Source organism: Cyrtonyx montezumae, unplaced genomic scaffold (genome assembly GCF_038088225.1).
Source record: "Cyrtonyx montezumae isolate F1298 unplaced genomic scaffold, pur_monq_1.0 scaffold_0, whole genome shotgun sequence".
Lineage (NCBI taxonomy): Eukaryota > Metazoa > Chordata > Aves > Galliformes > Odontophoridae > Cyrtonyx > Cyrtonyx montezumae.
Genome location: NW_027071824.1, coordinates 13619915 through 13644031, shown reverse-complemented (window position 1 = coordinate 13644031; position 24117 = coordinate 13619915). Strand labels below are relative to the sequence as shown.

The following is a 24117-nucleotide window of genomic DNA, read 5'->3' as shown; positions in this document are numbered from 1 at the left end:
TGCTTTGCCTCCCCTGGTATTTTTTTAATAGGAGTTAGCTATTATTCTGTTATTTTGGTTTGCTAATAAAGAAAAAACAAATGTTACAGTGAAAATCTCCCATGTAGAAAGCAACCAAAGCTAGCTCCCTTCAGACCTGGAAAAGCATTTCTTTTTTTTTTTTTGTCTTCCCAACGAAATGGACAACCACTAAATTCTGCCCTGTCTGCCCTCCTCCTAGGCCTGCCCCCACAGCTGGGGAAGTTTAAGCAGTTACTTGTGCACCACCTGTTTGGATGTCCTTTGACAAGACTGTTATCTCCATTATACCCTCTCTTCACTTCATATTTTGTGGACTTAGCTATAGGGAAACTGAAATGAATCTGCAGCAGTGGCATGGTCTGATAGGTGAAACAGACTAATGTGTATGTGTTTTCCCACTGAGAACAGCAAAATTCCAGCCACTGAACATTCACAAGTATTTTGCCAGTCGTGTTCATCAAGGCAAAGAGTCTCCTCTGGAGACGAAGGTTTGACCCGATGTCCGCAGACATGCTGCATGTAATCCAAGTGCAGTGGCATGCTTGGTGGCCACGCAGGACTCCCTTTGATGAAGCCTTCTGGCCCACCAGTGAGAGCACAGGTGACTCCTACAGACTTTCTCTCATCTCTTTGAAGGAAAGAAAAATAAGCCTTTGCAGAAACTGGAGAAATCGGAATGCACCCAGCCATTTTCTGGATTTAATGCTACCTCTTGTGTTATTGTCTTCAGTCTCTGAAAAACAGAACTGTCCAGTAGATAATGACTGTTAGATTACTAATTAGCATGTTTCTGTTATCTTGGAGCAAATACATTTTCTATGCTTTCCCTCCTATTAAGGTATTTTAGAAAAGCAAACAGAAAAAGCACAATCTAATTCATAATTGAGTGTTATGGGACATCAAATCTTGTATTGCAAGAACATAGGCTGGAAAGGGGAGCGTCTGCTGCTCCTGCCCAGGCTACCCTGCCACATTCAGGATAGACTGTTCCAGAAGGATGCACTGGTGTAATGAAGGCCTACAGCTATGTTTTCTTCATAGGAGTCTAAAAAATACTGTATGCTTATGGGCAGTGGATCATCAAAAGTCCACACAGAACTGAAGCAGCTTTTGTTTGTTTGTTTGAAATAAAGAAGAAATAAGAAAAGAGAGACTGTGAGTCCCACCAGCTCTCTACTCTTACTCCGAGCCTAGAGCCTATGCCTAGATCTCACATTTCCCTCCTCCCTTCATTGCCCTCAGTCTTGTGCAAGTGCATCCACCCACGTTTCTGTACTCCCCTGTCTTGCTTCTTTTGGTGCTTGGTTACAGTCCAGTTAAAGTCTCCACTCTAGGTTGCCTAAATCAGCTTTACAACATCCATCCTCTATTTGGGGAGCCATGTAATCCCAGCAGTAGAGCACTGTATCTGCTAGCCACAGAACTGAACAGCTTTTTGAGGGGCTCTGATGATTCATCACTGCTAGAGCTGCTTTGCTGCCTGTACCCAAATGGCTTAAACACTAATTTGGATATATCTGCATTGAAAAAGCTATACAACATAATATTCTGAATGCATTTCATGTATTCCCTTATCTTTGTGACTCGGAGCATCCAGAGATTAAAGACAGGTGCTGGGAAGCATCCCCTGCCCTGTTTCCCCACAGTATATTTATATAAGAGGCAGTGTCATCCATTTAACATGGTCAACAGACCGATATTTTCCCCTAACAGCTGCTACCATCCAGGTGAGGCGCGGTTAGCTGGATGAGCAGTCGCCTAGTTCCTGCAGATCCTCTGCACTCGGGGTTATTTGATCAATATTTGCTGTCAGGGTGCCAGGAAGATGAACTTCTCATTCAGCGCCTTGAAATTTTGGACACGGCACAGAAGTTTTTCCTTGCTGAAGGCTGAACCGGCCTGGGCAGCTCAATATTGGTTTGCTCCTTAGTTTCATCCCCGCGGCAGTGGCTGTGTGATTTAAAGTTGGGACTGGAGCTGAAGCCCTTACTCAGGGTGGCAGGTTCTCTGTTACAGATAAAGCTGAAATAAAATTAGACCCGCTACACAAAATCAGCCATAAGCTGTTTTCCTTCTATATGCAGCAGATAGTTAAATGCTAAGCTTAACTCTCCATTTTAAGTGGAGAGCCTTTTTATTCTTGCTTGAGAAATTCACTGACAAAATTTGCAATTAATTTCTAATTAGGTTGTTCAACTTATTACTATGATCTACATAGAAATGACATAGCAAAACTTGAGGAGACAGCCCTGGCATTTTATACCATTGCACAGTGCTCTGTATACATCAATCCACAGTCCATTAAAGCGTTGTTAGAACTAGGGAATAAATCAAATTTACACAATATTAAATATACCACATAAAGTAGCTGTGTGCACTGCTGGCGCATGTAGCTCACCTAACCTCCTACCTCAAACTGCTTTCCTAATTTGTTGCTCCAATCCTGGAACCAGACTTACATAAGGCTACATTTCTACGTGGAAAATAAAACAAAAACAAAGAACCCCACAACACAAAGCACACAAACATCGACATATCTATTAAATTACATACCGGGGAGAAAAACTATCACATTAACAAGTCCCAGTCACCGGGCTGTTGTGACAGGGCAATGACAGGCAGCTCCCGGGGCTGCTCCGTCAGCACCCAGCCCACTGCTGCATTGCCAGCCTCCCACGGCACGGACCCACGGGCTGCCAGCCCGGCTGCTGCACAGCAGCTCTCGGCTGCTCGGCTGTGAGCAAAGGCACCTGCTCCAGGAGATGGGAAGCTGCAGCTTCACCTGCCTGCAGTGGCTGCACGGGAGAGGACTGACCTCTCCTCTGTGCCCCTCCTGGCATCGTGCATTCGCTTTAATAGCCGGCAATGCCACGCTATCTGTTGGCAAGATTCCCTGCGGGTGTAATCGCGAGTTAACTTCACTGCTGATCTCTGCAACAGATGGAGTCGAGGTGGGGGTGGTGATGAAACCCACAGGAAATGGGTGCTGCTGAGGGAAATGCAGATGGAAAGCAGGAGACACGGGAGAACAGGGAAAGGGGAGAGGAATAGAGGAGAGAACCAGAGGGCACGGGAAACATACGGCAGAATGGGGATTATCTTCATGACTTCCTCAGCCTTTAAAGGAAACTGAATGGTATGAATAATTTAATACAGTACAGATACCCAGTACTTTAAAGGACACGTACAGAAAAAAAAAATGCTACAGTGGCTGGGTTCCAAGGGACTTGTGTTCGAGTCCCAGCTGCACCGCAGACCCTCAGGCTGTAATTACAGAGCCTACATTTTGTTTAAGCCCTGGGCCCTGTGTTTCCCATAGCCTCAGCACTCCCGAGAGGCCAGCAGCAGATGCCGGGAGCGGGACAGGGGCAGGACGCGATGCCTCACACAGCCCTGCCACGGCCCTTTGACTAAGCCCGTGGGGCCACTGCATGGAAACGTCCACATGCCTCATTTCAGGTGGCTCTTTGAACTGGAGGCGTAACCCATGTGTGAGGGTGGTGAGTGATGGCTTGCCTCGCTGAGATGTGCATATCAGCGTGTACTGGGCTCATACAGAGCACATGAGCGTCGTCGTGGCTCTAGCGGCGTCAAAGCCACGTGCCAACACAGGGTTCAATCTGCCTGCCACGGTACCGTGCAGATGGAGCTGCTGCGTGGCCATGCCGCTCCTATGTGGTGTACCGGAGCGGCGTGGGGAGCTGCATCGCTGCTCACCCATCCACGTGGAGCTGAAGGTGAGGGCTCATTGCTCCGCACCGCAGAGGCGTGGGGAGGTCCATGTGGTGATGGCTGTGACATTCACTGCTTTCTCTGGGAACTTTTCCTCATCTGGAAGTATGTAACATGTCTTTAAAATGTTGTCAGGGTTTGAGAGGACAGCAGTCTCAAAAAATCTCTGATTTTTGGGCGAGGAATGTGTTAGGTTGAAAAGAAGCCCAAGAAGCTGATGTAGCACAACTTCGGATTTCAAGGCTGGAAGCTGAATTTAAGCTTCCTGTGCTCTCAATGAGATGGCGGGGAGGGAGCAGAGAGCGAGAGGTCCTGGGCTCATAGGAGCTCTGTGCACTGTCAGGAACAAGGCCTCGTGCTGATGTTCCCCTTCAGTCCTGGGTGAGGACAGCAAGCCCGGGAATTTCAGTTGAGGATTGGAGGGAAGAGCTCTGAGCTTTTGCCAAAGGCCCACGGCCCCCACCGTGTTCCCGTGGCCATCATGTGAGTGGGACAGCGACAGCTAATGGGGCTGCTCGCACCAGCTCCAACCCAACCATCACTGCCACGGCCCCAGGATGGAAACACATCACTTTCGCCGCATGCAATTTGTTGCATTAACAACAGATAATAACTATCGCAGCCTTATGAAAACGCATCTGTAAGCAGCACAACCCGGCTGCCTTCACCCAACGCGCCTCGGCGGGGCGGAGGCTCGAGGGGCCCGCTGCGGCCGCCCGCTACGGAGACCTCCGAGCACGCCGTGCCGCAGAGCCCCGCCGTGCCGTGCCGTGCCGTGCCGTACCGTGCCGTGCCGTGCCGTGCCGGGAGGCAGCACAGCCCGGCCTGGGGCCGGCCCCGCCGCACCGGGCTGGGCCCCGCGCACTGCGGGCGGGCGGGCGGGCGGGGGGGGAGGGGGCCGCGTCCAGCCCGGAGCGTGCATGTCCCAGTGACGCATTGCAGGTACGAATCCACCAATGGGCGCTCTCCGCTCGGAGTCCCTGCTACGGAAGGCGTTTTTTTCTAGAATCCTCCTCCGCTCGGACAAATAGTCCCTCGGGCCGCCCCTCCGCTGCCCTCCGCCGGCGTTTGGCGGGCGTGCGGCCTTCCTCGCTTCTCCCCCCGCCTCCCAGCGCCGCGTCCCGGGGCTCTGGGGGCGTAAAGGGGGTGAGGCGGGGGAGCAGGACGGCCCGGCGGGCAGAGCGCGGGGAGCCGGGACTCGTTTCGCCGCGCCGTTCCCCGGCGGGGAGAGGGGTGGGGGGAGGGAGCGGCGCGGAGCGATCCGCGCGGGCTGTGAGGCGGTTTATGAGGCACGGCCGGCGGCCGGGCAGGGCTCAGTGTGAGGCGAGCCGTCGAGCGGGCAGGTCGCTGGTGTGCCCCGTGCAGCCGTTAGCTCCCACCGCAAGCCGCAGCTGGGCCGAGCCACCATGGTGAGTCCGCGGGCGGCCAGCCGGGTGGGGACAGGGAGGCAGGAGCGGGGAGAGGAGAGAGGGGCGGAGGGTCCCGCTCGGGGTTACCGCGCGTAGGTGCAGGAAGTGGCGTCGGGCGAGGCGAGGCTCCCATTCCCGCCCTGGGGCGTTGGTGCGGATTCAAAATTCAAACCGCCCTGGGCTCGGGCGCCATGTCGGGCGTGCGGGGGCGGGGGGGGGGGAGGTGCGGGGGCGGCGGCGGATAACGGTTCGTTCGGGGAGGTGAGCGCGGGGGGAGGGAAGGGAGGGCTGCCACGGCGGCAGCCGATCCGCCGTGCCTGTCGCTTCGTGCCCTCTGCGGTCTGCTGGCGGGCGGGCATTGCGCCTGGGCAGACCCGGCAGCGCGGCGGGGAGCGGCTCGCTTCCAGCACCCCCACCCCCTCCTTCCTCCCGCGCTGTGGCCGAGGCCGCGGTACCGCCCTGCTGCTGCTGCTCGGGGGCTTTTTTTTCTCTCTGTTTTCCCGTTTTGGTCATTGCGGTGACGGATTGCAGCCGACCCCGGCGGGTGAAGGCGCGGTGCGGTGGGTGCAGGAGGGCACCGCTGTGCCGCAGACCATGGCTGCTCAGTGCGGCAGCGGTGCGGCCGTCTGATTTCATTCATTGCGTGCCTTTAAGGGACGGCACTTCTGCGGGCTCGTGCTGTGTAACGTGAAAGATTGCGCTTACAGCTTCTATTTTCTTTTCAGCTGCCTCAGTCAAGCTAAATGAACGGAAGTTTGATTTTTTTTTTTTCGTGCTTTTCCTTCAATTGTGAACATAAGCAGCAGGCTGTCTGTTAAGGAGCGGCGATTCCAGGCTGGCCGGCCGGTCGTGGCCACCCGCACAGAACCAAAAATGGAGTATCTGCCAGTGAGGGCTGTCTGGAAATGGGTGTGTCCTGCACCCATCATGGCTCCTGGCGGCCCCGCGGGCTGTGCCTTGGCGCTCTTGGGCCGGCGCTGCACGTGTTAGGGAAAGCAAAACGCTTTGTGCCTGGTGTGAGCCAGCCTGCTGTAAAGTGTAATTTTAGCCCCTGTGTGCTCGTGGTTCTTGTTCTTCGGTTAATTGTGCCGGAGCAGAGCTGTCTGTTCTGATCTGACATGTGTCAGGTGTACCGAAGTGGCAGGTTTTGAAGGGGAGCTGTCTTATCTCAGTTCTGTGATTTGCCCCTAGCTCTTGTGTCTGGCGGTGTTAGTGAGATGTGGGTCTGCTGAGGGTTATCCAGGCGGGTTACTGCATAGCAGCTCTGTCTGTAATGAAACACTATCTCCAGAGGCTGCGTTTGCTGCACATCTCAGCTCCCTCTTTCCTAGGCAGCTTGAATTCGTTGTCAGGCCCCTGACATAATGGGGGAGGGGAGGTACTGCAGTAAAAATGCTGCAGTGTAGATGAGAGGAGGTAATACCCAAGCTGCCAGGATTCTCCAGCCTCCACGGAGGGGGCTTTCAGATGGATGTCAGCTTTAAGTGAGGAACGTGTTGTGCTGCAGAAAGGAGCATTAGGTGGTCGTGTTGTGACTGTTTTTTTGGAGTCAGGTCGTGTCACCGAAGGTGTGCATGCTGGCACCCGCATGATGTGGAAATACCTAGCTGGAAACCGGGACTGGAGCTCCGAAGGCCCTTCCGCAGGAATGCGGCGGCCTGTACCTTATAACGGGGATCTGCTGTTGAGGCTGGGGGCTGGTGCTGCCTCCATGCTGCCTGGTGGGTGGCTGCCCTGCTGGCTCCGCCTCTGGCTGCTGTTGCGCAGTCCTCCCTGCAGTGCCCAGCACTGCGGAGTGCAGATGGTGTTTGTTCAGCCCTGCCCCACCTCCTCCCTTATCTTTCAGCTGCCCTGTACCTATGGCTTCTAGTAAGTGTTGCGCTCTTCACAGAGGCCATACCTATTACAGCTAGTGACAGAGCTCATCCAAATTCATGGCTAGAGGCTATAGGAAGTTGTAAGTCTCTGGAAGAGTTCAGGAACACTTAGCAGCTTAAACACTGCTTAATGTCATGTCTTTACATAAAACTGTTTATATAAAACCGTATGTGACTCAACTTGGTAACCCTTAACTACTGACCTAAATAAACTAGGTTCTTGCTACTCACATCTGATCTACAGTTTTCTGGGGTTAAAAATACCCTGTGGAAATGGAGCGCATAACTCTTCACTTGAGTGATAAAAATGTAAATACCACACAGAGGTATGAGTCTCTGTTAATGGTACGTTCCTGCCAAGCAGAAATCTGTTAGGTTTCTAAGTGATCTGCAGGATGCTTGCATTTTCACAAAGCCTGATTTGGAATTGATGGTTTCCCCACTTTTCTTGCTGCTGCTCTTGGAAAGCGTGTTAAAGAAATACTTCCTACAGCTGCTGAAATGGGGGCAAGTAGAGGGTTATAGCTATGAATGCCCGAACTGGTCTTTTAGAAGTTGTTTGATTGTGATCTTGATTTCTGGAGTAGATGAGTCAGAGTCTGTATGAGAAACTGCTTATTGCTGCCTTATCTTGAATTATTACCACATACATATTGTAAGCAGTTTAGCTGTTACTGTGAGCTCAGTTTATCTAATCAACACGGAGATGTCATGTACATCAAAATGAGCAAAAATGGGCAGGTGCTGCACACAACTCAGTACTGTTAGCAGAATGCCAGTGTATAGAGCAACACTGCAGACAAAAGTAACAGTTGAAAATAACGCTGTTGATACTGTAGGAAGGTTACTGATAAAGTGATGACAATGGGAACAAACTGAAATTGTGTTGAAGTGATGCAGTGAGAAGGTATCTTTGTATTTTGAAGTCTTGACTGCTAAGTGCTTTATGGGGTAAAGAGCTCAAATTAGATTGCTTGATGTGGGTTGCCTTGTTAATGTTGCTCAAACAGAAGTGTCCTGAACTTGTTTGAAGGATCAACTGACTTTAAAACTTAGGGAAAATATTTCTACAGTTCTTTAAAGACCTTTTGTATTCTACCAAGAGTGGAGCTTAGCTGGGTTTGTCTTTGAAGACTGAGGTTTTTTGTCAAATTCAATTGGTTTTAAACAGTTCCCAGATAAGTGTATATACACTGATGCTTGCTTAAATTTAGATGAGAAACCTGTAAGCCTTCCTTTTGCTGGGCCTTTGCCTGGTCATTCTGTAGGCTGCCTTACATTACTGCTGTCTGTAGATAAGCTTGAAAGAAGTCTAGACAGTTGAAATGCAAATACATGGAAACTACCAGATTGGGTGGAAGCTGTTAGTAGTAATTATGTGGACTCTTGTTTTTCCCTATCTTGCCTCGCACCCAAGGTTCCTTTTTAGTGGAGGGATTACTTAATTCCTCCCTAGAACGTTTTTTTCTAGGTACAGAATTGTAACTTCTGAGATGAGAGCCTTCCTTAAATTTGGGATGTAGGGGGATACTGCTGCAAGATATACAGTGTCTAGTGGAAGTACTGATAGCTTGGTGTGTTAATGAGCTCTTCAGACTGATCTGGGGGGGCCTGCAGGCCTTAGGTTTCCCAGTGTAGCTTGGGTAATTGTGCATGGAAATCCATTCTCGGGGCGTATCAGATATTTACAGAGTCAGGAAATGAAGACAAGCTGCCAGTTCTTACCAAGCTATCCTGATGACTTCTGAGCTCTTGTTCATTGGGATTAATTTTAAATGCTGAAGGCAAATCCTGAAAAGAAGTTAGCTGATTCAGAGGCCACTACAGATGTGTATCTTTACACTGAAATTTTGCAGCGACTCTAATAATGTTCTCTTTTGTTACAGGCTGATCAACTGACAGAAGAGCAGATTGCAGGTGAGGTTCTCATATGCTGTGTTGATACTGCTACTTGACCTGGCACATCTCTTAATCCAGCGACAGACCGTGTTATGCAAGTTATCTAGCTTTCTTAAATGCTGCGGAGGTATTGGCAGATGCTGTAACTTATTGCCTAAATCTTTAATGCTTATATTCTGTAAAACAGCAGTGGGTAAAATGAATTTGAATTTGTCTGCTAAAGCAGTTGTGAACCGTCGTGTAGGCACTGGAACTATTTATTGAAGTTGTGTGTGTTATCTAAGCGCAAACAAGTGTGTGTGGGTTGGGGGGGAGGAAGGGGGAAGTGTGTGGTAAAGGCTTAAAATCTGAAGCTGCCTTCTAGCAGAAGGCAAGACTAATTTATGTGGTAGTCTCCTGCTGTCAGTGGAGGTGTTTCAGGCTATCGGCTCAGATAGTAGCAGACAGTGCTTTCATGATGACAGCTGTTGATATCCCATATATGGGACTGCATTGTGTACTTGAACTGTTCTGAAGGTCTGGTGCATGCTCTGAAATGCTTAAGCAGAGATGCATCTCAAGTGTTAGTGCTGGCCCCCTTACACTGTTCTTGTTCTTGTGCACCTGCACAAACTAACATCTGTCACTGCTCTCTGAAGATTGATTTCAGTTTATGTGACTGTAACTTGAGTCATATCGATGCGTTGGTAATGCAGAATTCAGCCTCGCTGGGGATGCTTTCCAGTTTGAGTTTTCTGAGGCTCTCACACTAGAATGTCTGTGCCTAGCTGTCAGATGAAATGGCTTTAGAGAATGTTAGGATTCAGCTGATGAAATGTACCAGCTCAAGCGTACAAGTAACAACCTCTGAGAGGTATTGGTGTTTAGCTGTGGTGTGGTTCTTGAAGGCAGTTAAACAGAAGTGAACTAGTTTGTTATGTTAACTGCTAAATTTTAAGAGTAAGGATATTATTTTGGTGGCTTTTAGACTTCAGAAGCTTGCTCTAACTCATAAGAGACTATTATGGTTTTGTGGAAAGCCCTTATTCTATTTATGTGTTGCCATGGTGCTGTCTTGTAAGCACACGTCAAGTCCAGTTCAGCTACATTTTTTTTTCAGTTGCCTGCATATCTTAAAAGGGTTTGGGAGCACCCTTTATCAATTGTTGCTGCTGCTTTGTTAATAGTTCATTGTTTCAGTTCTTAACTGTTGAAGCTTTATTAGTTGATCTAGCAGATTATGGCATATAAACAGGAAGCTTATTCTTAACACTACCTCAGGATTAGTGATGATAGTATAGTAGTTCCTGGAGCCAAAAGTGGGTATTAATAAGCTTGTCATGCTAGAATAGTTTTCATCTGCATGGAAGGAATGATGGCCTGTCACTTTGAGTTTAGCTTCAACAGTTAACACTTCTTCACAGTGCAGGTGACAGAGCACTGGCACAGGCTGCCCAGGGAGGCTGTGGAGTCTCCTCCTCTGGAGATGAACGTTCAAGACCCACCTGGATGCCTACCTGTGCAACCTGGGCTAGGGAGCTGCTTTGACAGGGGGTTGGACTCTGTGATCTCCAACCCTTACAGTTCTGTGATTCTGTAGATTGTCTGCCAAGTAAGCCATCACCCTCTGATGCAGAGGCATAAGGCTGCTGCTCATCTATTAAGAAACCAGGTTTAATGTTTAGGAACAGTTGCAGTTGTCTAAGTGTCCTGCTTAGTTTTCCTGTGAAGGTCAGTACTTTGCATGGGGAAACTGTTAAAGATACAGTTCGAATGATTGACAAGGGTTGTGGTTATGTGATAGTCTTGAGCCCCTGCTAATCCATTTCATTTTGAGAAGTTATTTAGCTTTTGTTTGGAAGGTGGGCTTAAGGGAATAGTAGTAAAGGTAGAGGCTGCCTTCCCTTCACTAAGTAGGATTTTTAAGTATTAAAATTCAGACAATTCTCCCCAGGTCTGAAAAAAACTCAGATGCTTTTTTTTCACCAGAGTGCCATTTAAGATTCCAGATATTTTGGGTTTTTTTGAGAACTTGGCAAATCGTTGCTTGCTGTAAGGCTGGACTTTTTTGGAGTAGATAAGAAAAACTTGTTGAGCCTATTTGTCATATGAATGATTTAACTCCAAGTTGAGGAGGTACAGGATATGAATGATAGCTGTAGCTTCACTGAGAACTGAATTTGCTAAGTCAATTGAATATCCCTTTGGTTAAGGTAATGCCCTTTAGAAGGCATTGAACAAGGTCAATAATCAGAGCTGTTTGATGTGGATGGTCAAGAAAACTTGGATACTTTTGTCCCGTGGCAACTAGTGTAGTGAGCAATACTTCCTTCCACCAGATCTCAGAGGTCTCTAAATAGACACTCTGAACAAGGCCTGCGTATGGTGTTCTGTTGTGCTTTGTTCTTAGTGTGCTGTAGTTCTCTGGGGATCTGGCCACAACACCAAGGCTGGGAAATAGCTTTCTGAACTGTTCAGGAGTGAGGGTAGCATTTAACTGAAGGAAAGCGATGTCTTGCCTAGGTTGAATAGGATGGCAGTTAGAACCTTTTCAGCCTGCAGCATCTTTGAATTTAAAAAGATCAAGTTGTCTTTTGGTTCATCTCAAATATTCAGGCTATACCACTGAGTTGTAGGAAGCAAGTGCCTGGATTTTTCAGGAATTGCTGCAGTACAGTGTGTTCTGCTTCATGCTTGGATTACAGTGGCAGGTAACTGACTTCATCTAGCTATGGCTAACAGACATTGCCTAGAACAGGCAGCTGAATACCTGATACTTTTTGGAGACTGTTTATCTTCTGATGTTCTTGAATGATGACAGCCTATGGTCATTGCTACTGGGCTTGATCAGAAAGCCTTCCTTTGTGTAAAGTTTGATCCTAGCAAACTCATTTGCCTCTAGAGCTATCTGGAACTAGCCCTGAGGACTGCTTGCGAGTTATTGTAGGTACAGGTTTTATTCCTTGTTTGGATAGACTTCTAAACCAGTATTTTCACAATCACAATGCAGAAAGAGCTGCTCCTTCTGGTCCTGTGGTAGCCTTGCCCTAAGTCTTGTATGCTGAACAGCAGGAGCTGGCTTTTGGAACTGAGTTGAAGAGTTGCTCTTTTCTGAATGGAACTTGGCCTCGGCTCTGGTGTCACAGCTACATCCCTGAACTATAAAAGGCGTATCTTTTAGTTGCACTTCTAACACTTGCTGGTTTGTACTTCATCTCTAGAGTTTCAGAGTACGAAATGGGTGAAGGCTTTATGCTGTACTTATTCAGGTCTGGGAAATCCACCATCTGGAAAGGAGGTTGCTTAGAAATGTTGGGTGGGGGGAGGGGAATAATTCTTGAAAGTATTTCTAATGCTCTTTAGCTGACCAGTTCCCCAAAGGCATGATCTTGAGTGCCTTGAATACTGCAAAAGGATCTGAACGGCATAAGGGAATAAATGAGTTTTCATGGGTAACTGTAATTTTTCTGTGAATGGCTACAGTCTAGTGAAATAGTTTAAGGTCTGTAGCTGAAGACAAACAGATGGCGTGGATTAAAACCAACTCCATTTTTGGACTAGACAATTAAACATGTTATGCTTGTATTAATATTGCTGGCGACAGTACAGCTATTGTAGGGGCCTGAGAGGTAACACTGAAAAACAGCCAGTCTTGCAGCTGCTTTTGACTCCTTCTTAGGAAGGCGATTTCAGGATATAGTAGGGCTGAAACAATTTTCCAAGCAGCTTTTCAGAAATTTGTCTGCAGTGACCTTTGTCCTTGAAGTTATTACTGAAGCTGTTGTGGGTAGTTGTAGACTGAAGAGTTGCAGTAATCCAGTGGGAGAGAAATAGTTCCTTTTTAGCAGCGTATGGACAAACGTGAAAACCATGGTGCTAGCACTGTAGCTTCAAGTAGCTGTTCAGAGTTGCATGTCCAGCAAAAGTGAATCGCAATGAAGCGGTTGTTCATCTAGTCTAATTACCCCCTGTTCATGGTATAGTCTGCTGTTAATAATAGAAGTGCTGTTAAGCTTTAGCATTTTTATCGTCACTTTCAAGCTTTTTCTTAATGCAATTCCCACTAATTTTTCAGAAGAGATCTATTTTCTGCCACTAGTTACTCTAGTTGATAGCTGAAGAGAATAGCTCGGTACCGGGGATTGTGCTTCAGGGTAGTTTGCAGCAAACATCTGGGTAGTTCTGAAATGGATGACCTTCCATCTTTTTAAGCTGAAGTGCTGATCAGACTGGTGGAAACGTCAGCATCAGGAGGACATCAACTCCTATTGATGTTAACAGTTCTAGCAGGCTGAGCTCTACACTCAAAATCTAAGAGTATGCAGACAGGTTTTGTAATTTGCTCCAATAAACAGTAGTTCTAAAATGTTTGTGGAAGCTCTGCGTTTGAAAGCTGGAAGCACTAACTCTTTCTTGTTGTTTTTGGACAGAATTCAAAGAAGCTTTTTCGCTATTTGACAAGGATGGTGATGGTACTATAACTACAAAGGAGTTGGGGACTGTGATGAGATCACTTGGCCAGAACCCCACAGAGGCGGAGTTACAGGATATGATCAATGAAGTGGATGCTGATGGTAAGATCTTAGTAATAATAGTTTTTTACTAAAGCACTGATAAATGCTTTTTTCTAACAAACCAATTATCTTGCAGGCAATGGCACAATTGACTTCCCAGAGTTTCTGACAATGATGGCGAGAAAAATGAAAGATACAGATAGTGAAGAAGAAATTAGAGAAGCGTTCCGTGTGTTTGACAAGGTACTGAGATGTTTACCTCAACGAATCCTTCTGTTAGAAGAGCTCAGACTTCTGATAAGATATGTAAAGGTGGCCTGTGAAGTGGTTTTATGTGACTTGTGGTTTTATGCTGGATTGCCAGAAAATGGGAGAGTGAGAAACTGCATCTGGTCTGAGAAATAGACAACTGAGCCAAATGGCCTGTGGCTGAGTAGGTGTTGATTACCATCAGTGATGGTAGTGCCTCAGCACAGGGTGGTCAGGGTACACTGTTGGTTATTTCTGAAAGACCTCTTTATGATCAGTCGCAGAACCATACTTGAACTTGGACTGGAAGAGACCTTAAATCTCACCTAGATCCAGCCAACCTCTGAGATACTGGACAATACATAAGATGTGCTTATGGTTCTCTGTTGCCTTGTGCAAACGTTAGTGGTTAAAACTGTTATACAAACTTTTAATGCTGATTTTAAGGATCTTTGAGTTGCTGTGCCTTAGGGAAACTGGAGTAGACATGTCTTTTTTGTCCTCCCAGGATGGTAACGGTTACATTAGTGCTGCAGAACTTCGTCATGTGATGACAAATCTTGGGGAGAAGCTAACAGATGAAGAAGTTGATGAAATGATTAGGGAAGCAGACATTGATGGTGATGGTCAAGTAAACTATGAAGGTAAGGAGCTGCTGACAGGTTGTGTTTCTGTGCTCGTGATTGTAGTTGCTGGTAACTGTGCTGAGTTCAAATAGGACAGTATTTGTAAGGGAGGTCCTCTCAGTGGTTTTAGTGTCCATTCAGGCTGACATCTAGTACATGCACAAATTTAAGTGGATTTCTGCTGCGTCTTGTTCCTGGGGCAGTGGTAGACTATGCAGTATTAAAAAAAAAAAACCTTTCAATTATGTTAATAGCCATTAGTATAAGAAAGCTAGTCAGGCTTGTTCTCATACTGTTCTGTTAATAAACAGATGTTGCTTTGAAACCACATAGGAAAGGGAATGGTCTGACCTCTAGCAGGTCACTTGTCTTTCATTAATACTTGAAAAATTAAGAGGGAAAACCTGTAAAATATGCATGAATTTCACAATCTTAGAAAGCCTTTAAAGTAAACTTTGGCATAAATCAGCTGCAGCACTTTCTCTTTGTGATATTGAAACTTAAGTCATGGAAGCAAAAGCAGTTTTTTCCTCTTCTGAGGAGCACGCAAGCTGTCTAAGCTTGCTTTCATTCTAGCTTTCTGAGCATCTTAGAAATACAAGCTAGGGTATTTTCAGGTGATCACTTTGTCACTTTACTGTTCCCAAGGTGTAGGTGTGTTTTCTCTTTTAAAACTTTATTGTTTTGCCTGACCCTGAACCAAGTCTATGGTTCAGCAAGGTAAGCAAGCTGTTGAACTTCGTAGTAACTGATTTCCTATATGCTGTGAGTAAGCAGTGGTTTGGTTGCTTTAAGCTGATCAGGCAAAGTAGTAGGATGTAAATTAGTATGCTGTGAAGTGCAAGCCCCGTGTTATCGTACCTATTCATGAACTTAGCTGATGGTGGCTTGAGCAGGATGTGCTGATCTCTTGGCATGTAAACAGTGACTGTAGGTTGACAGGAGATGACCCTGAACTCTTATTCTGAAGTCTGTTTCACCATTTAGTGGTGAGTTGACAGTTTTTATGAAAGTAGAGATCTTTAGCTGTTAATTTCCTTTTTTTTTTTTAAAGGAGGTTCTTTGGCATGGCTGGTAGGAGAGGGAAATGTCTTTTTTTTTAATGCAACTGGAAATGACATTGAGTTGTTATTTTGCACTAGTGAGGCAAGTAACTTGTCAGATGTTGCATCTTGTGTTTTCCCTAAATAATTTATGAACTCTTTCCTTTTGCAGAGTTTGTACAAATGATGACAGCGAAGTGAAGACGTTGTACAGAATGTGTTAAATTTCTTGTACAAAATTGTTTATTTGCCTTTTCTCTGTTTGTAACTTATCTGTAAAAGGTTTTTCCCTTACTGTCAAAAGAATATGCATGTATAGTAATTAGAAGGCCATTCCTCCATGTTTTTCTCCTTTATCTTACTGTCATTGTTCTGATTTTTGGAAAATTGATCTGAGTAACAAATGTTGCATGTGGCTTACTCTGGATATTTAAGCCCTTCTGCACATCTAAAGTTAGATGGAGTTGGTTAAATGAGGAGGGAACATCTGGATTGTTTAAAAATAGCTTTCTCTGGAAGACTTAGGTATGACTAGTGTAACAAGTTATGTGAAGTAAGTTAGGTTTTACCAGTTCCTTATTTAAAGCGAGATGCTGACTCTAGTTTTCCAGTGCATGGGAGTTAATTCTGCTTTTGGTGTCGGAGGTTAAAGATTCCTACAGTTGCCTACAGGATAAAACCGTGTGAGTAGCGTGTGGAGCTAACGCACTGTAGGAAGTATTCTAACTTACTTCATAGTAACTTGTTTGTGGCCATACCTGTAACATGTTGTTGAAATGTGGAGTCTTAACTTTGTGGACGATTGACAGTCAACAATATGAATCTTAAAAGTTGCACTAATGCAAAACGGGTGTATTATCCAGGTACTCGTACACAATTTTTTTTGTACTGCTGGTCCTGTACCAGAAAACATTTTCTCCTCTTGTTACTATGCTTTTTAAACTTTGTTTAGCCACTTATTTTCAAAAAAAAAATCTGCTTATGGCACGATTTGCCTCAAATCCATTCCAAGTTGTATATTTGTTTTCCAATAAAAAATTACAATTTACCCATACTGTTTCAATGTATCCTTGAATTATTTACAGGATTTGTTCAATGCAGTTGCTGCTCTGTGTTTCAGTATGTAGCAGTTTGATTTGCTTATGCAATGGATTGGCTGTCTTCAGAGCTTGGAAGGTGAAATTTTAGACCGTAAACTCTGGCCCTTTATTAGTATTGTTGACTTGAAGAAGCTTTCTTACTAGTAGTTTAAAATGTATTTTACAGTCTTGTGTGGAGCTTGGTGCTTCAATATACTTACCATAGTGACTGGCTATGCCCACTATCTGTAGACATTGTGAACTGGATGTTGACCTAGTTCAATAGTTGACCTAAAATTAAAATTCCTTGTTCAGACAACTAAACCTGTTTGCTTTCTTTTAATTATTTTTGGAGTTTATTCCCTATCAGCTGCTACTTTGGGGTAACTCAGTCTCACGCCTGGACTTTTCTGCAACCGCCTTGTCTGAGTCTGTTGCTTTTCAGGATGCGGTCAACTCAGAGTACGTAAGGAAAATCTTCTCTTATTGACCTGCTAGTAAGCATGATTGTGCTTGTACCCCTTTTTATTGACTAAATAAAATGTTTTAACATGGAAAACAAACCTGGTTTTGACCAAGGGCAAATCCAAGACCTCAGAAGCATGGCAGAGGTTATTTGTTATTTTGCCTCTGTACTCTGGATGAGAATTGGCTGATTTTATATGTGCCATGTAGTTGTCTTAGTTGGGGATTCTGGCATCTGGTTACTCCCACTGGTTCCAGCAGTGCAGTTACCTTGTGTTTTTAACCATATTTTGAGGTCTTTGTACTTATGGAATTAAGACAGCTGGTTTACCTGATTGCACAAATATTAGATAAGTGTTTGTGGTCGCTCTAAAAAGCCCAGCTTCTGAAGGACTACAAGTACCTCCGTTTTGGAGCCTCAGCAGAAGTGTTTTAAGTTGCTTATGTCAGAATGTCTGAAGTTGTTTGTGTCTGACAGTTGGATTCACGAAGTTCACAGAGGCTGAATGTTTACCTTCTACAAAAAGGAACTGGAAGTGCCACTTAGTTAGCACCCATCCTGTGACCTAGTCTCTGGACATGAGATGTTGGCTTCTAACTGGTACAGGATGAGGAGAATTTGACAGGGTGCTGGAGTCAACCATTTCAGGTTATAAGTCGTAGGTCTACTGGAAGTGTCACTCTAAGGTAAGGAATGTAAGCAAGGGTCTGACAGGAAGCTGTATTTGCCAATCCAGTGTCTTTCTGCAGCCTGGGAATTGTCTTGAACCATAGTCTGTTACATCTCAGCATGCATTTGAATGTGCCTCAATTGGAGTAAAAGGAGACAGAAGGATCCTCACTCTTCTGAGAGCCTGCCTTGGCCGAGCTGCTTCCCATCCACACAATGACTGGGTGGAGATGGTGAATGAGTGGGTTGAGAGGATGGCCTTCACTCTGTCTCAGCTTGTCACTATTCTGCCACTAGAATCAAAACTACTCTTTGATTAATGTAAATGCTTGTGTTACTGATACAGAAATAAAATGCTTGGATTCTAGGTCAAATATTGAAGTCTTGTAGTGAAAATGGAGGTTGTAGTTCTTACTGGTACTTTCTGCAGAATGGGTGAAGCATGTCTTTGGAGGTACAGATGGTAAATAAGTGGAAAAAAATGGCAGCCAGTACAAATTGTTGAAAGGAGAAGGCTTGTGTGTGTCATGCAGAGAGGCTGTTAAGTTTTGGAGTGTTCAGAATTCAACTGGAAAGTTCTGGGCTAGTGGCTGTAGTTGACCTTGCTTGAACAGGCTTTGGGATGAGGTGACCCTGGTATCCATTGCAATCTAAATGGCTCTGCAGTTGCAGTGCTGCCCGTAGCAAAGCTTATGGGTGTGTCACTTCTGCAATACAACCATGTTATGTTTCTTGGACAGTAGGCTCAGTCTAGCTGACTGATGTGAAACTGCTTTACCAAGAGCTTGTCGTACAGGGGCAGTTTCCAGCATTCAGGATTGATTATCTTTGCAGTATGTTGCTAGTGTGAACTGGGGGGGGAGGGTGGAAGTGCACACAACTAGACTTGACAAATTCAGTGCTGATTTAAAGTAGGTTTGTATGAGTACATTGGGATATTCAGAACCAGACTGTCCTGTTGAGCCAAAGGGAGTGATGACAAAATAATATGGGTATGTACAATAAATCTGTGCTTGGCAGAGAATAGGGTAATCAACTCTGGGGTGGAGGGAGGGGGGAACCACCAGAAAAAGAGTGGAGGGTTTGTGTAAGGATATCTGTACACTGTAGTATTTCCTTTTTCTGCTTACATGTAGCACTTGATATTTAATGTTTGTGACTGGAGTGAGAACTATACTGCGTCTACTCTTAACTTCCGGTTTTGAAGCAAGAGTAGTTGCTATTTGCCAGGCTATTTCCATTTCTGGAGAAGGGAGTTACAATAGCTATGTATGCGCTAAAATGAGTTTTCAAGGACAGTGTTTGCAAAGAAGGAAATTTAGAAGGAGATACTGAGATGGGGATGAGAATCCCCACAACTCTGATGTCAGACAGTGTCATCTTCAGATGATGTCAGTGGCTGTTTTCATTTTGAAAGTGATACCCCTTTGGCTGCTCCCTGTTGCTTTCTCAATGTGAGCTGTAGAGGAGAGAATGTTTACTTTGGTGTCTTAAACTTGAGAGTTCCTGGGCTACAATTAACAGAACTGTGAAGATCTAGTCCAGGTAGAATATGTTAAGGTGAGATTTTCATGGCATATAGAGGAGCAGGCAAAAGCAGCCCAAGATGAGAGGCATTCCATGCAAACCCATTGGGCGGCATGTGATGGAGTAAATCCTCTGTGATTAATAAAGCCACTCATAGTTTCTGCATGCTAATCAAGAAGGGGTCTGCATTTTACTGGATGCTTGATGTATGCTGAGTAACAGTTCCTGCTTCCACATCTCACCATGTGGACAGGTGCAGGATATCATGCAGTGTCGTGTAATGAGTGTACTGCAGGTTATGGATTGCTGAGCTGGAAGGAAGAGTAAAGCTCTGAGTACTGCTCAGTTATCGACTGTATCCTTACAGCAGTGCAGGCCTGGTCCTGGGCTGCCTTCTTCGAGGATGCACTTGAGGGAATTAATTGCTGGTAGTTTGGCAGGATTTTAGAATAGGAGTCACTCTTTTCTGCAGTGGAAGATGCATTGGGGTTTGTTTATTTTTTTTATTAAAATAAAAAACCACCAGTTCCATCACAGGGCAGATTTGTTCAAACCCCCCCCCCTACCCATAGAGAGCTATCAAGTGATTTTGCTGTGTCACTGCTTTTGTGAGCAAGGATCACTGGTAGAAATGATACGGTTTTTGTTTTGTGGTCCTCATTTTCTTGCTGCTTCTGTCAGCTCTGCCATTTTAGTACTTCAGGAAGGCATTGCTTAGTGAAGTAGATTAGACATACCTACATCAATTCAAAGACCTTGCTCTGCATCTTAGAGAACGCACCTCTCTGCAAATGATGAGGTGTAAGCAAGCAACTATGGAGGTAATTTGCTAAATAATAGTTTTAAGCAAACAGTGTTCAGAGAACATCTGATGCAGTTACATTTCTATACCAGAAGCATCCAGGGAAAAATGAATCCAGTGTTCAGACTGTTCTGCTCCAATCCAGCCTTCTGTACCTGCTAAAAGTAGGATGCTCTTACTGAACAGCAGTAGTTATGTTTGCTGTTAGTGGTGCACAACGAGGAATTGTAAAAGGCTGGACCTTGTTTCCTCCACAGGCAGAGACACGCTCTACTTTGCTAATTATGCTGAAAGGCAAAGCTTCATTGCTGGCCTGATGTGCTTCTGGGGAAGAGTCTGGAGTCCTTCCAGACAAGACTCTTGTTAGTTTGGAATGGTGTCACCCTGTAGCACTATTTATGAGCAGCTATTCCAAGGAGTTTTGTGAGAAGCTGCTCTCCTCCATTTTAAAACATTTCACTGATGAAAGAATTAGGGTCTAACATCAGTTTGTATTTTAGTCAATCTTTGAGGAACATCTAGTGAAAATAAGGAGAAGTTGAAATGATTGGTTACATTTCCAGTACATCTTCAGAGGATAAAACTACAGGAAGAACTCAAGTCCACCTACTTCATCAGTCATGCATTGTGCAACTTTCTTCCAGAAGCCCAGCTCAATCCTGCAAAGGCCACATGCAATTTTAAAGGAGGAAGCAGGAGGGTATCCTTTTACAAGCCTAAAGCCAGTATTCTGCTGCCAAGTGTTCCTGCAGAGTATTGTCCCTGCCAAACCTACTGACGTAGGAAAAGTTCTAACTATACTCAAAATTCACCAAGAAACCCTGGCCCCTTATGTTTTAAAGACTAGGTAAGCATTTACATGTATGTAGATGGAAATGAGGGAGCAACAGTAGTTGTAATTGACTTTCAGAGTCTAAGTGGGTAAGGGCTCTAGGGATCTCTCAGTCCATGTGACCTTGATTATCTACTCCCCCCGAGCTTTAAAATCTTACATTATGCTTTTGTTTCTTACGCATTATTTTCATATTATATGTATATATTTATATATAAGAATTTTCCCTACCCTATAAGAGATGTGTGGTTTAGTAAAAGGTTCTCACTGCTGCCTACTTGCTGTGCTGCCCCAGTTCTTACCACCAGCCTTCTGCTTGTGAATGTGTGCACATTCAACTTCTGAGTTTTTCTTAGTGAAAAATAACAACTGCTTCCTCTGAGCTTTGTTCTTATTTCTCTATTCCAGTAGTGGAGCAGGTTGGTTTAGTTCTTTGCTGAACTCCAGCAGTTCCCAAGTACTCTGATCCACTCCTTTCTGTGAGCTTGCTTGATTTGTTGGCAGATTGAAACTGAGGCGTTGGCCTCCCTTCAGTTGCTGTGAACTCCTATCAGGTGGTCTTCTCTATCCTGTTGGGCAATAGTTCTGTCCTTAATCTCTGTACTTGAGATACCATGGGGATCTGGAAGCAATGCCTGACACAATGCCCTGTACCAAAGCTCCCAACCTTGCAAGAACAGATTTTTTGGTTTAAGTCTTGTTTGATGATGGTTAGACACCTACAGAGCCTGTGTAAACGTGTTGCCAGGCAGAGAACAGCACCAGTCCAGACCTAGGGTTCTTCCATTTGTGCCTCAAGTCTTGAATATTAAGTTAATTTTTATTTTAAGTTTATTTTTTTTCTTCCATACAATCGCAGGGAATTAAAGGACCTCTGGAGATCACCTAGTCCAGCCTAAGGAGGCCCCAGAACCTCTGTGGGCGTTCTGTTCTGTGCTCTGTCACCCTCACAGGGAAGCTGTTTTTCCTCATGTTTAAATGGAGCTTCCCCTGTTCCAGTTTGTCTGTTTCCCCTTGTTCTGCTGCTGGGCACTGCTGAAAAGAGCCTTGATTTCCACCAGTAACCTGGAGGTCGTGTCATCCTCCTGATTATACTGACTTTTTCTTCCTGGTAGAATCAATTCTAGGTTCTCCCACTCCCAGGTTTGCAAGTAAGTAAATCAGATGAAAATCACGTGCAAGGAAGACTGAGGTATATGTTTCAGCACTAGAGCACACCTGCCACTCTTTTATATGCTTCACCTGAAGGGAACTCAAGTTGATTTCAGCAGTCTAAGCCCTAATATCTTCTCCATTTTGTGGTAGGTCTGGGTACTGCTGAGGACTGTCTCAATTCAATTACGCATGGGCTGAACTTGAGTAAGAAGTTGAAATGTGCTGACATTGTAGTATAGAATTTACTGGTATTAAATAGTAAATTGCTTTAGATACTATCCCCACTCTGCATCCTGAAAAAGAGGGAGTCTGGGTAGATAGCACTGTGGTTACAGTGTTTCCAGGCCACATCAGTCAAAAAATCCAGCTATTGTGAAGGCAAAACCCAATGCTTAGGTTTGTCTGCACCCTATCTAGCCCCTGAGTGCTTCATTTTATGGTAAACTCTATGAATACCATCAGGCAGTACAAGAAAGATAATTTTTACTTCAAAATAACTGCTTAACAGAAACAACTGCAGAGCCTGGAGCAGTCCAAGTAGTGCCCAAACTGACCATTATTCCTTTTTAGGTTTCATTCTGCTGCCTGAAGGGCTTCAAACATTTGCTTCATCCTAGTAAGTAGTATGCAAATGAGGGCTTCCACTCCTCAAGCACACATGGATAGCTGCAATGCAAAGTGTCTGCAAGTTGCCATATCCCACCTGTGTATGTCTAGCATGTGTGTGTAATGCAAATCAGCTGAGCCCTCTCAGTCATCAGCTTGGCTCAGGTGGGAGTGGTAGTCCTGCCTCAGTCACTGCCCCATGCACAGCAGAAGGAGCAGAGCAGAACATGTGCCTGCACCTCTGCCTCTGAGTGTAGGTGGAACCAATGGGCTTCACTCTGGAGCTGTTGAGGCACTGACAGTGTTCTCCTATTACAACTTCAGCGTGGCAGCCACAAACACGGGATAGCGACTCCTTAGATTACTGCAGAAAGACATAATAAGCTCAGCTATTAACACCCTAACCATCAGTAACTTCATCTCTGCTGGTCTATGATATCCTGTTACCCTCATGACTGTTTATCCCAATGCCTGTGGCCTTCGCAGTACATGAGGGCATCAATCTTGGAAGCACAGCTCATGAAGAGCTGTACTGCGTGACGTATCTTATTTAATAGCCGTGAGGCCACTGCTGGCAGTGAGGTGATGTGAGCTCCTGTTTACAGGACGTTGGCCAAGGGGCATTAGGAAGGCTACTAAACCCCTCGGCATTCTCCTGCTGACCTTTCAATCCTGAAGGCACTTAATGGGGTACATGCTGGAAAGCAATCCCTGTAGATGCTGCTGTTAAAAGAGACAAGATAAATGATACATCTTGGTGTTTTTTTTTAACTTTCTGTGGAGTTAAAAACTAAAAGAGAATCTGCCAGGTTCAGATGCTCTTAGATTTTGGCAGTATGGCAAAGATGAATTAAGCTCCAAGCTGAGCCAAAGTATGACTGCGTGTTCACCTTAACACAGGAACAGGTGGACTGATGATTGCTTATCTATTGGGCACAGAAATAATGTATAACATTCCATTCTTGCTGAAATAACAATTCCATATAATTTGAAATGCCTCCAAGCTCTCACATTATCAAGGCTGATCCTAATCACTTTGGTGGCAGCGCTCTATCACATGACTGACTCCTCCAGCTTCTGTAATACAGTTCCTGATTTACTCAGAGATGAAAAAAAAGAGGCCACTGCAGCTCCATTTTAGTTCTTCCTTCAGACTGTCCTGTGTGTCATCTATTCCACTGCCAGCTGAACCCCACAGGGGCCGTGCCAACCAGAGACCATGCTTCACCTCTGTGTGTTCTGTGCTCAGTTAAATGACTCTAGCCATAGAAATTCCAGGTTGGGAAAAACACATAGAAAGAAAAAAGCTAGTTGGATGTATTTTCTACCACCAGAGTATTACACAAGATAAAACAGCTAGTGTCTACACTTAACCTGACTGAATTTGCTAAGTCCAAATCAAGAGTATTCACGCAGCCTCTTCTTCCAGCAGGAAGAAATGACAGCTATGCAGAGCAGCTGGAAAGCAGTGAAGTCTCCAGTCAGTGCCACGCTTGACAAAATGAACATCTGCCCTGAGTCAGGTGCCTGAGGGGGATGCCTTCATGATCTCCTGCGTGAGGCTCAGGCCTTGTCTGCCCGCATCCAAGGCAGGTGCAAGCTGCAGGCTGGCAAGAAGCTGAACAGCCATAT

The 24117-nt window shown here is 45.3% G+C and overlaps 1 protein-coding gene across 1 annotated transcript; it reads left to right on the top strand.

The window, feature by feature from the left end:
- The first annotated feature begins 5055 nt into the window (after positions 1-5055).
- CALM2 (calmodulin 2) lies at positions 5056-16752 on the top strand. Its single transcript, XM_065754970.1, has 6 exons — positions 5056-5162; positions 8926-8956; positions 13348-13491; positions 13568-13674; positions 14189-14324; positions 15522-16752. The coding sequence occupies exons 1-6, from the start codon at positions 5160-5162 to the stop codon at positions 15548-15550; spliced, it is 450 nt and encodes a 149-aa protein (XP_065611042.1). The 5' UTR covers positions 5056-5159; the 3' UTR covers positions 15551-16752.
- The last annotated feature ends 7365 nt before the right edge of the window (positions 16753-24117 follow it).

Bases quoted from the DNA above. Each gene is read 5' to 3' on its own strand.
- CALM2 (XM_065754970.1), top strand. The intron at 13,492-13,567 runs GTAAGATCTTAG...ATTATCTTGCAG, and splicing joins CAATGAAGTGGATGCTGATG to GCAATGGCACAATTGACTTC. The intron at 13,675-14,188 runs GTACTGAGATGT...TTGTCCTCCCAG, and splicing joins CGTTCCGTGTGTTTGACAAG to GATGGTAACGGTTACATTAG.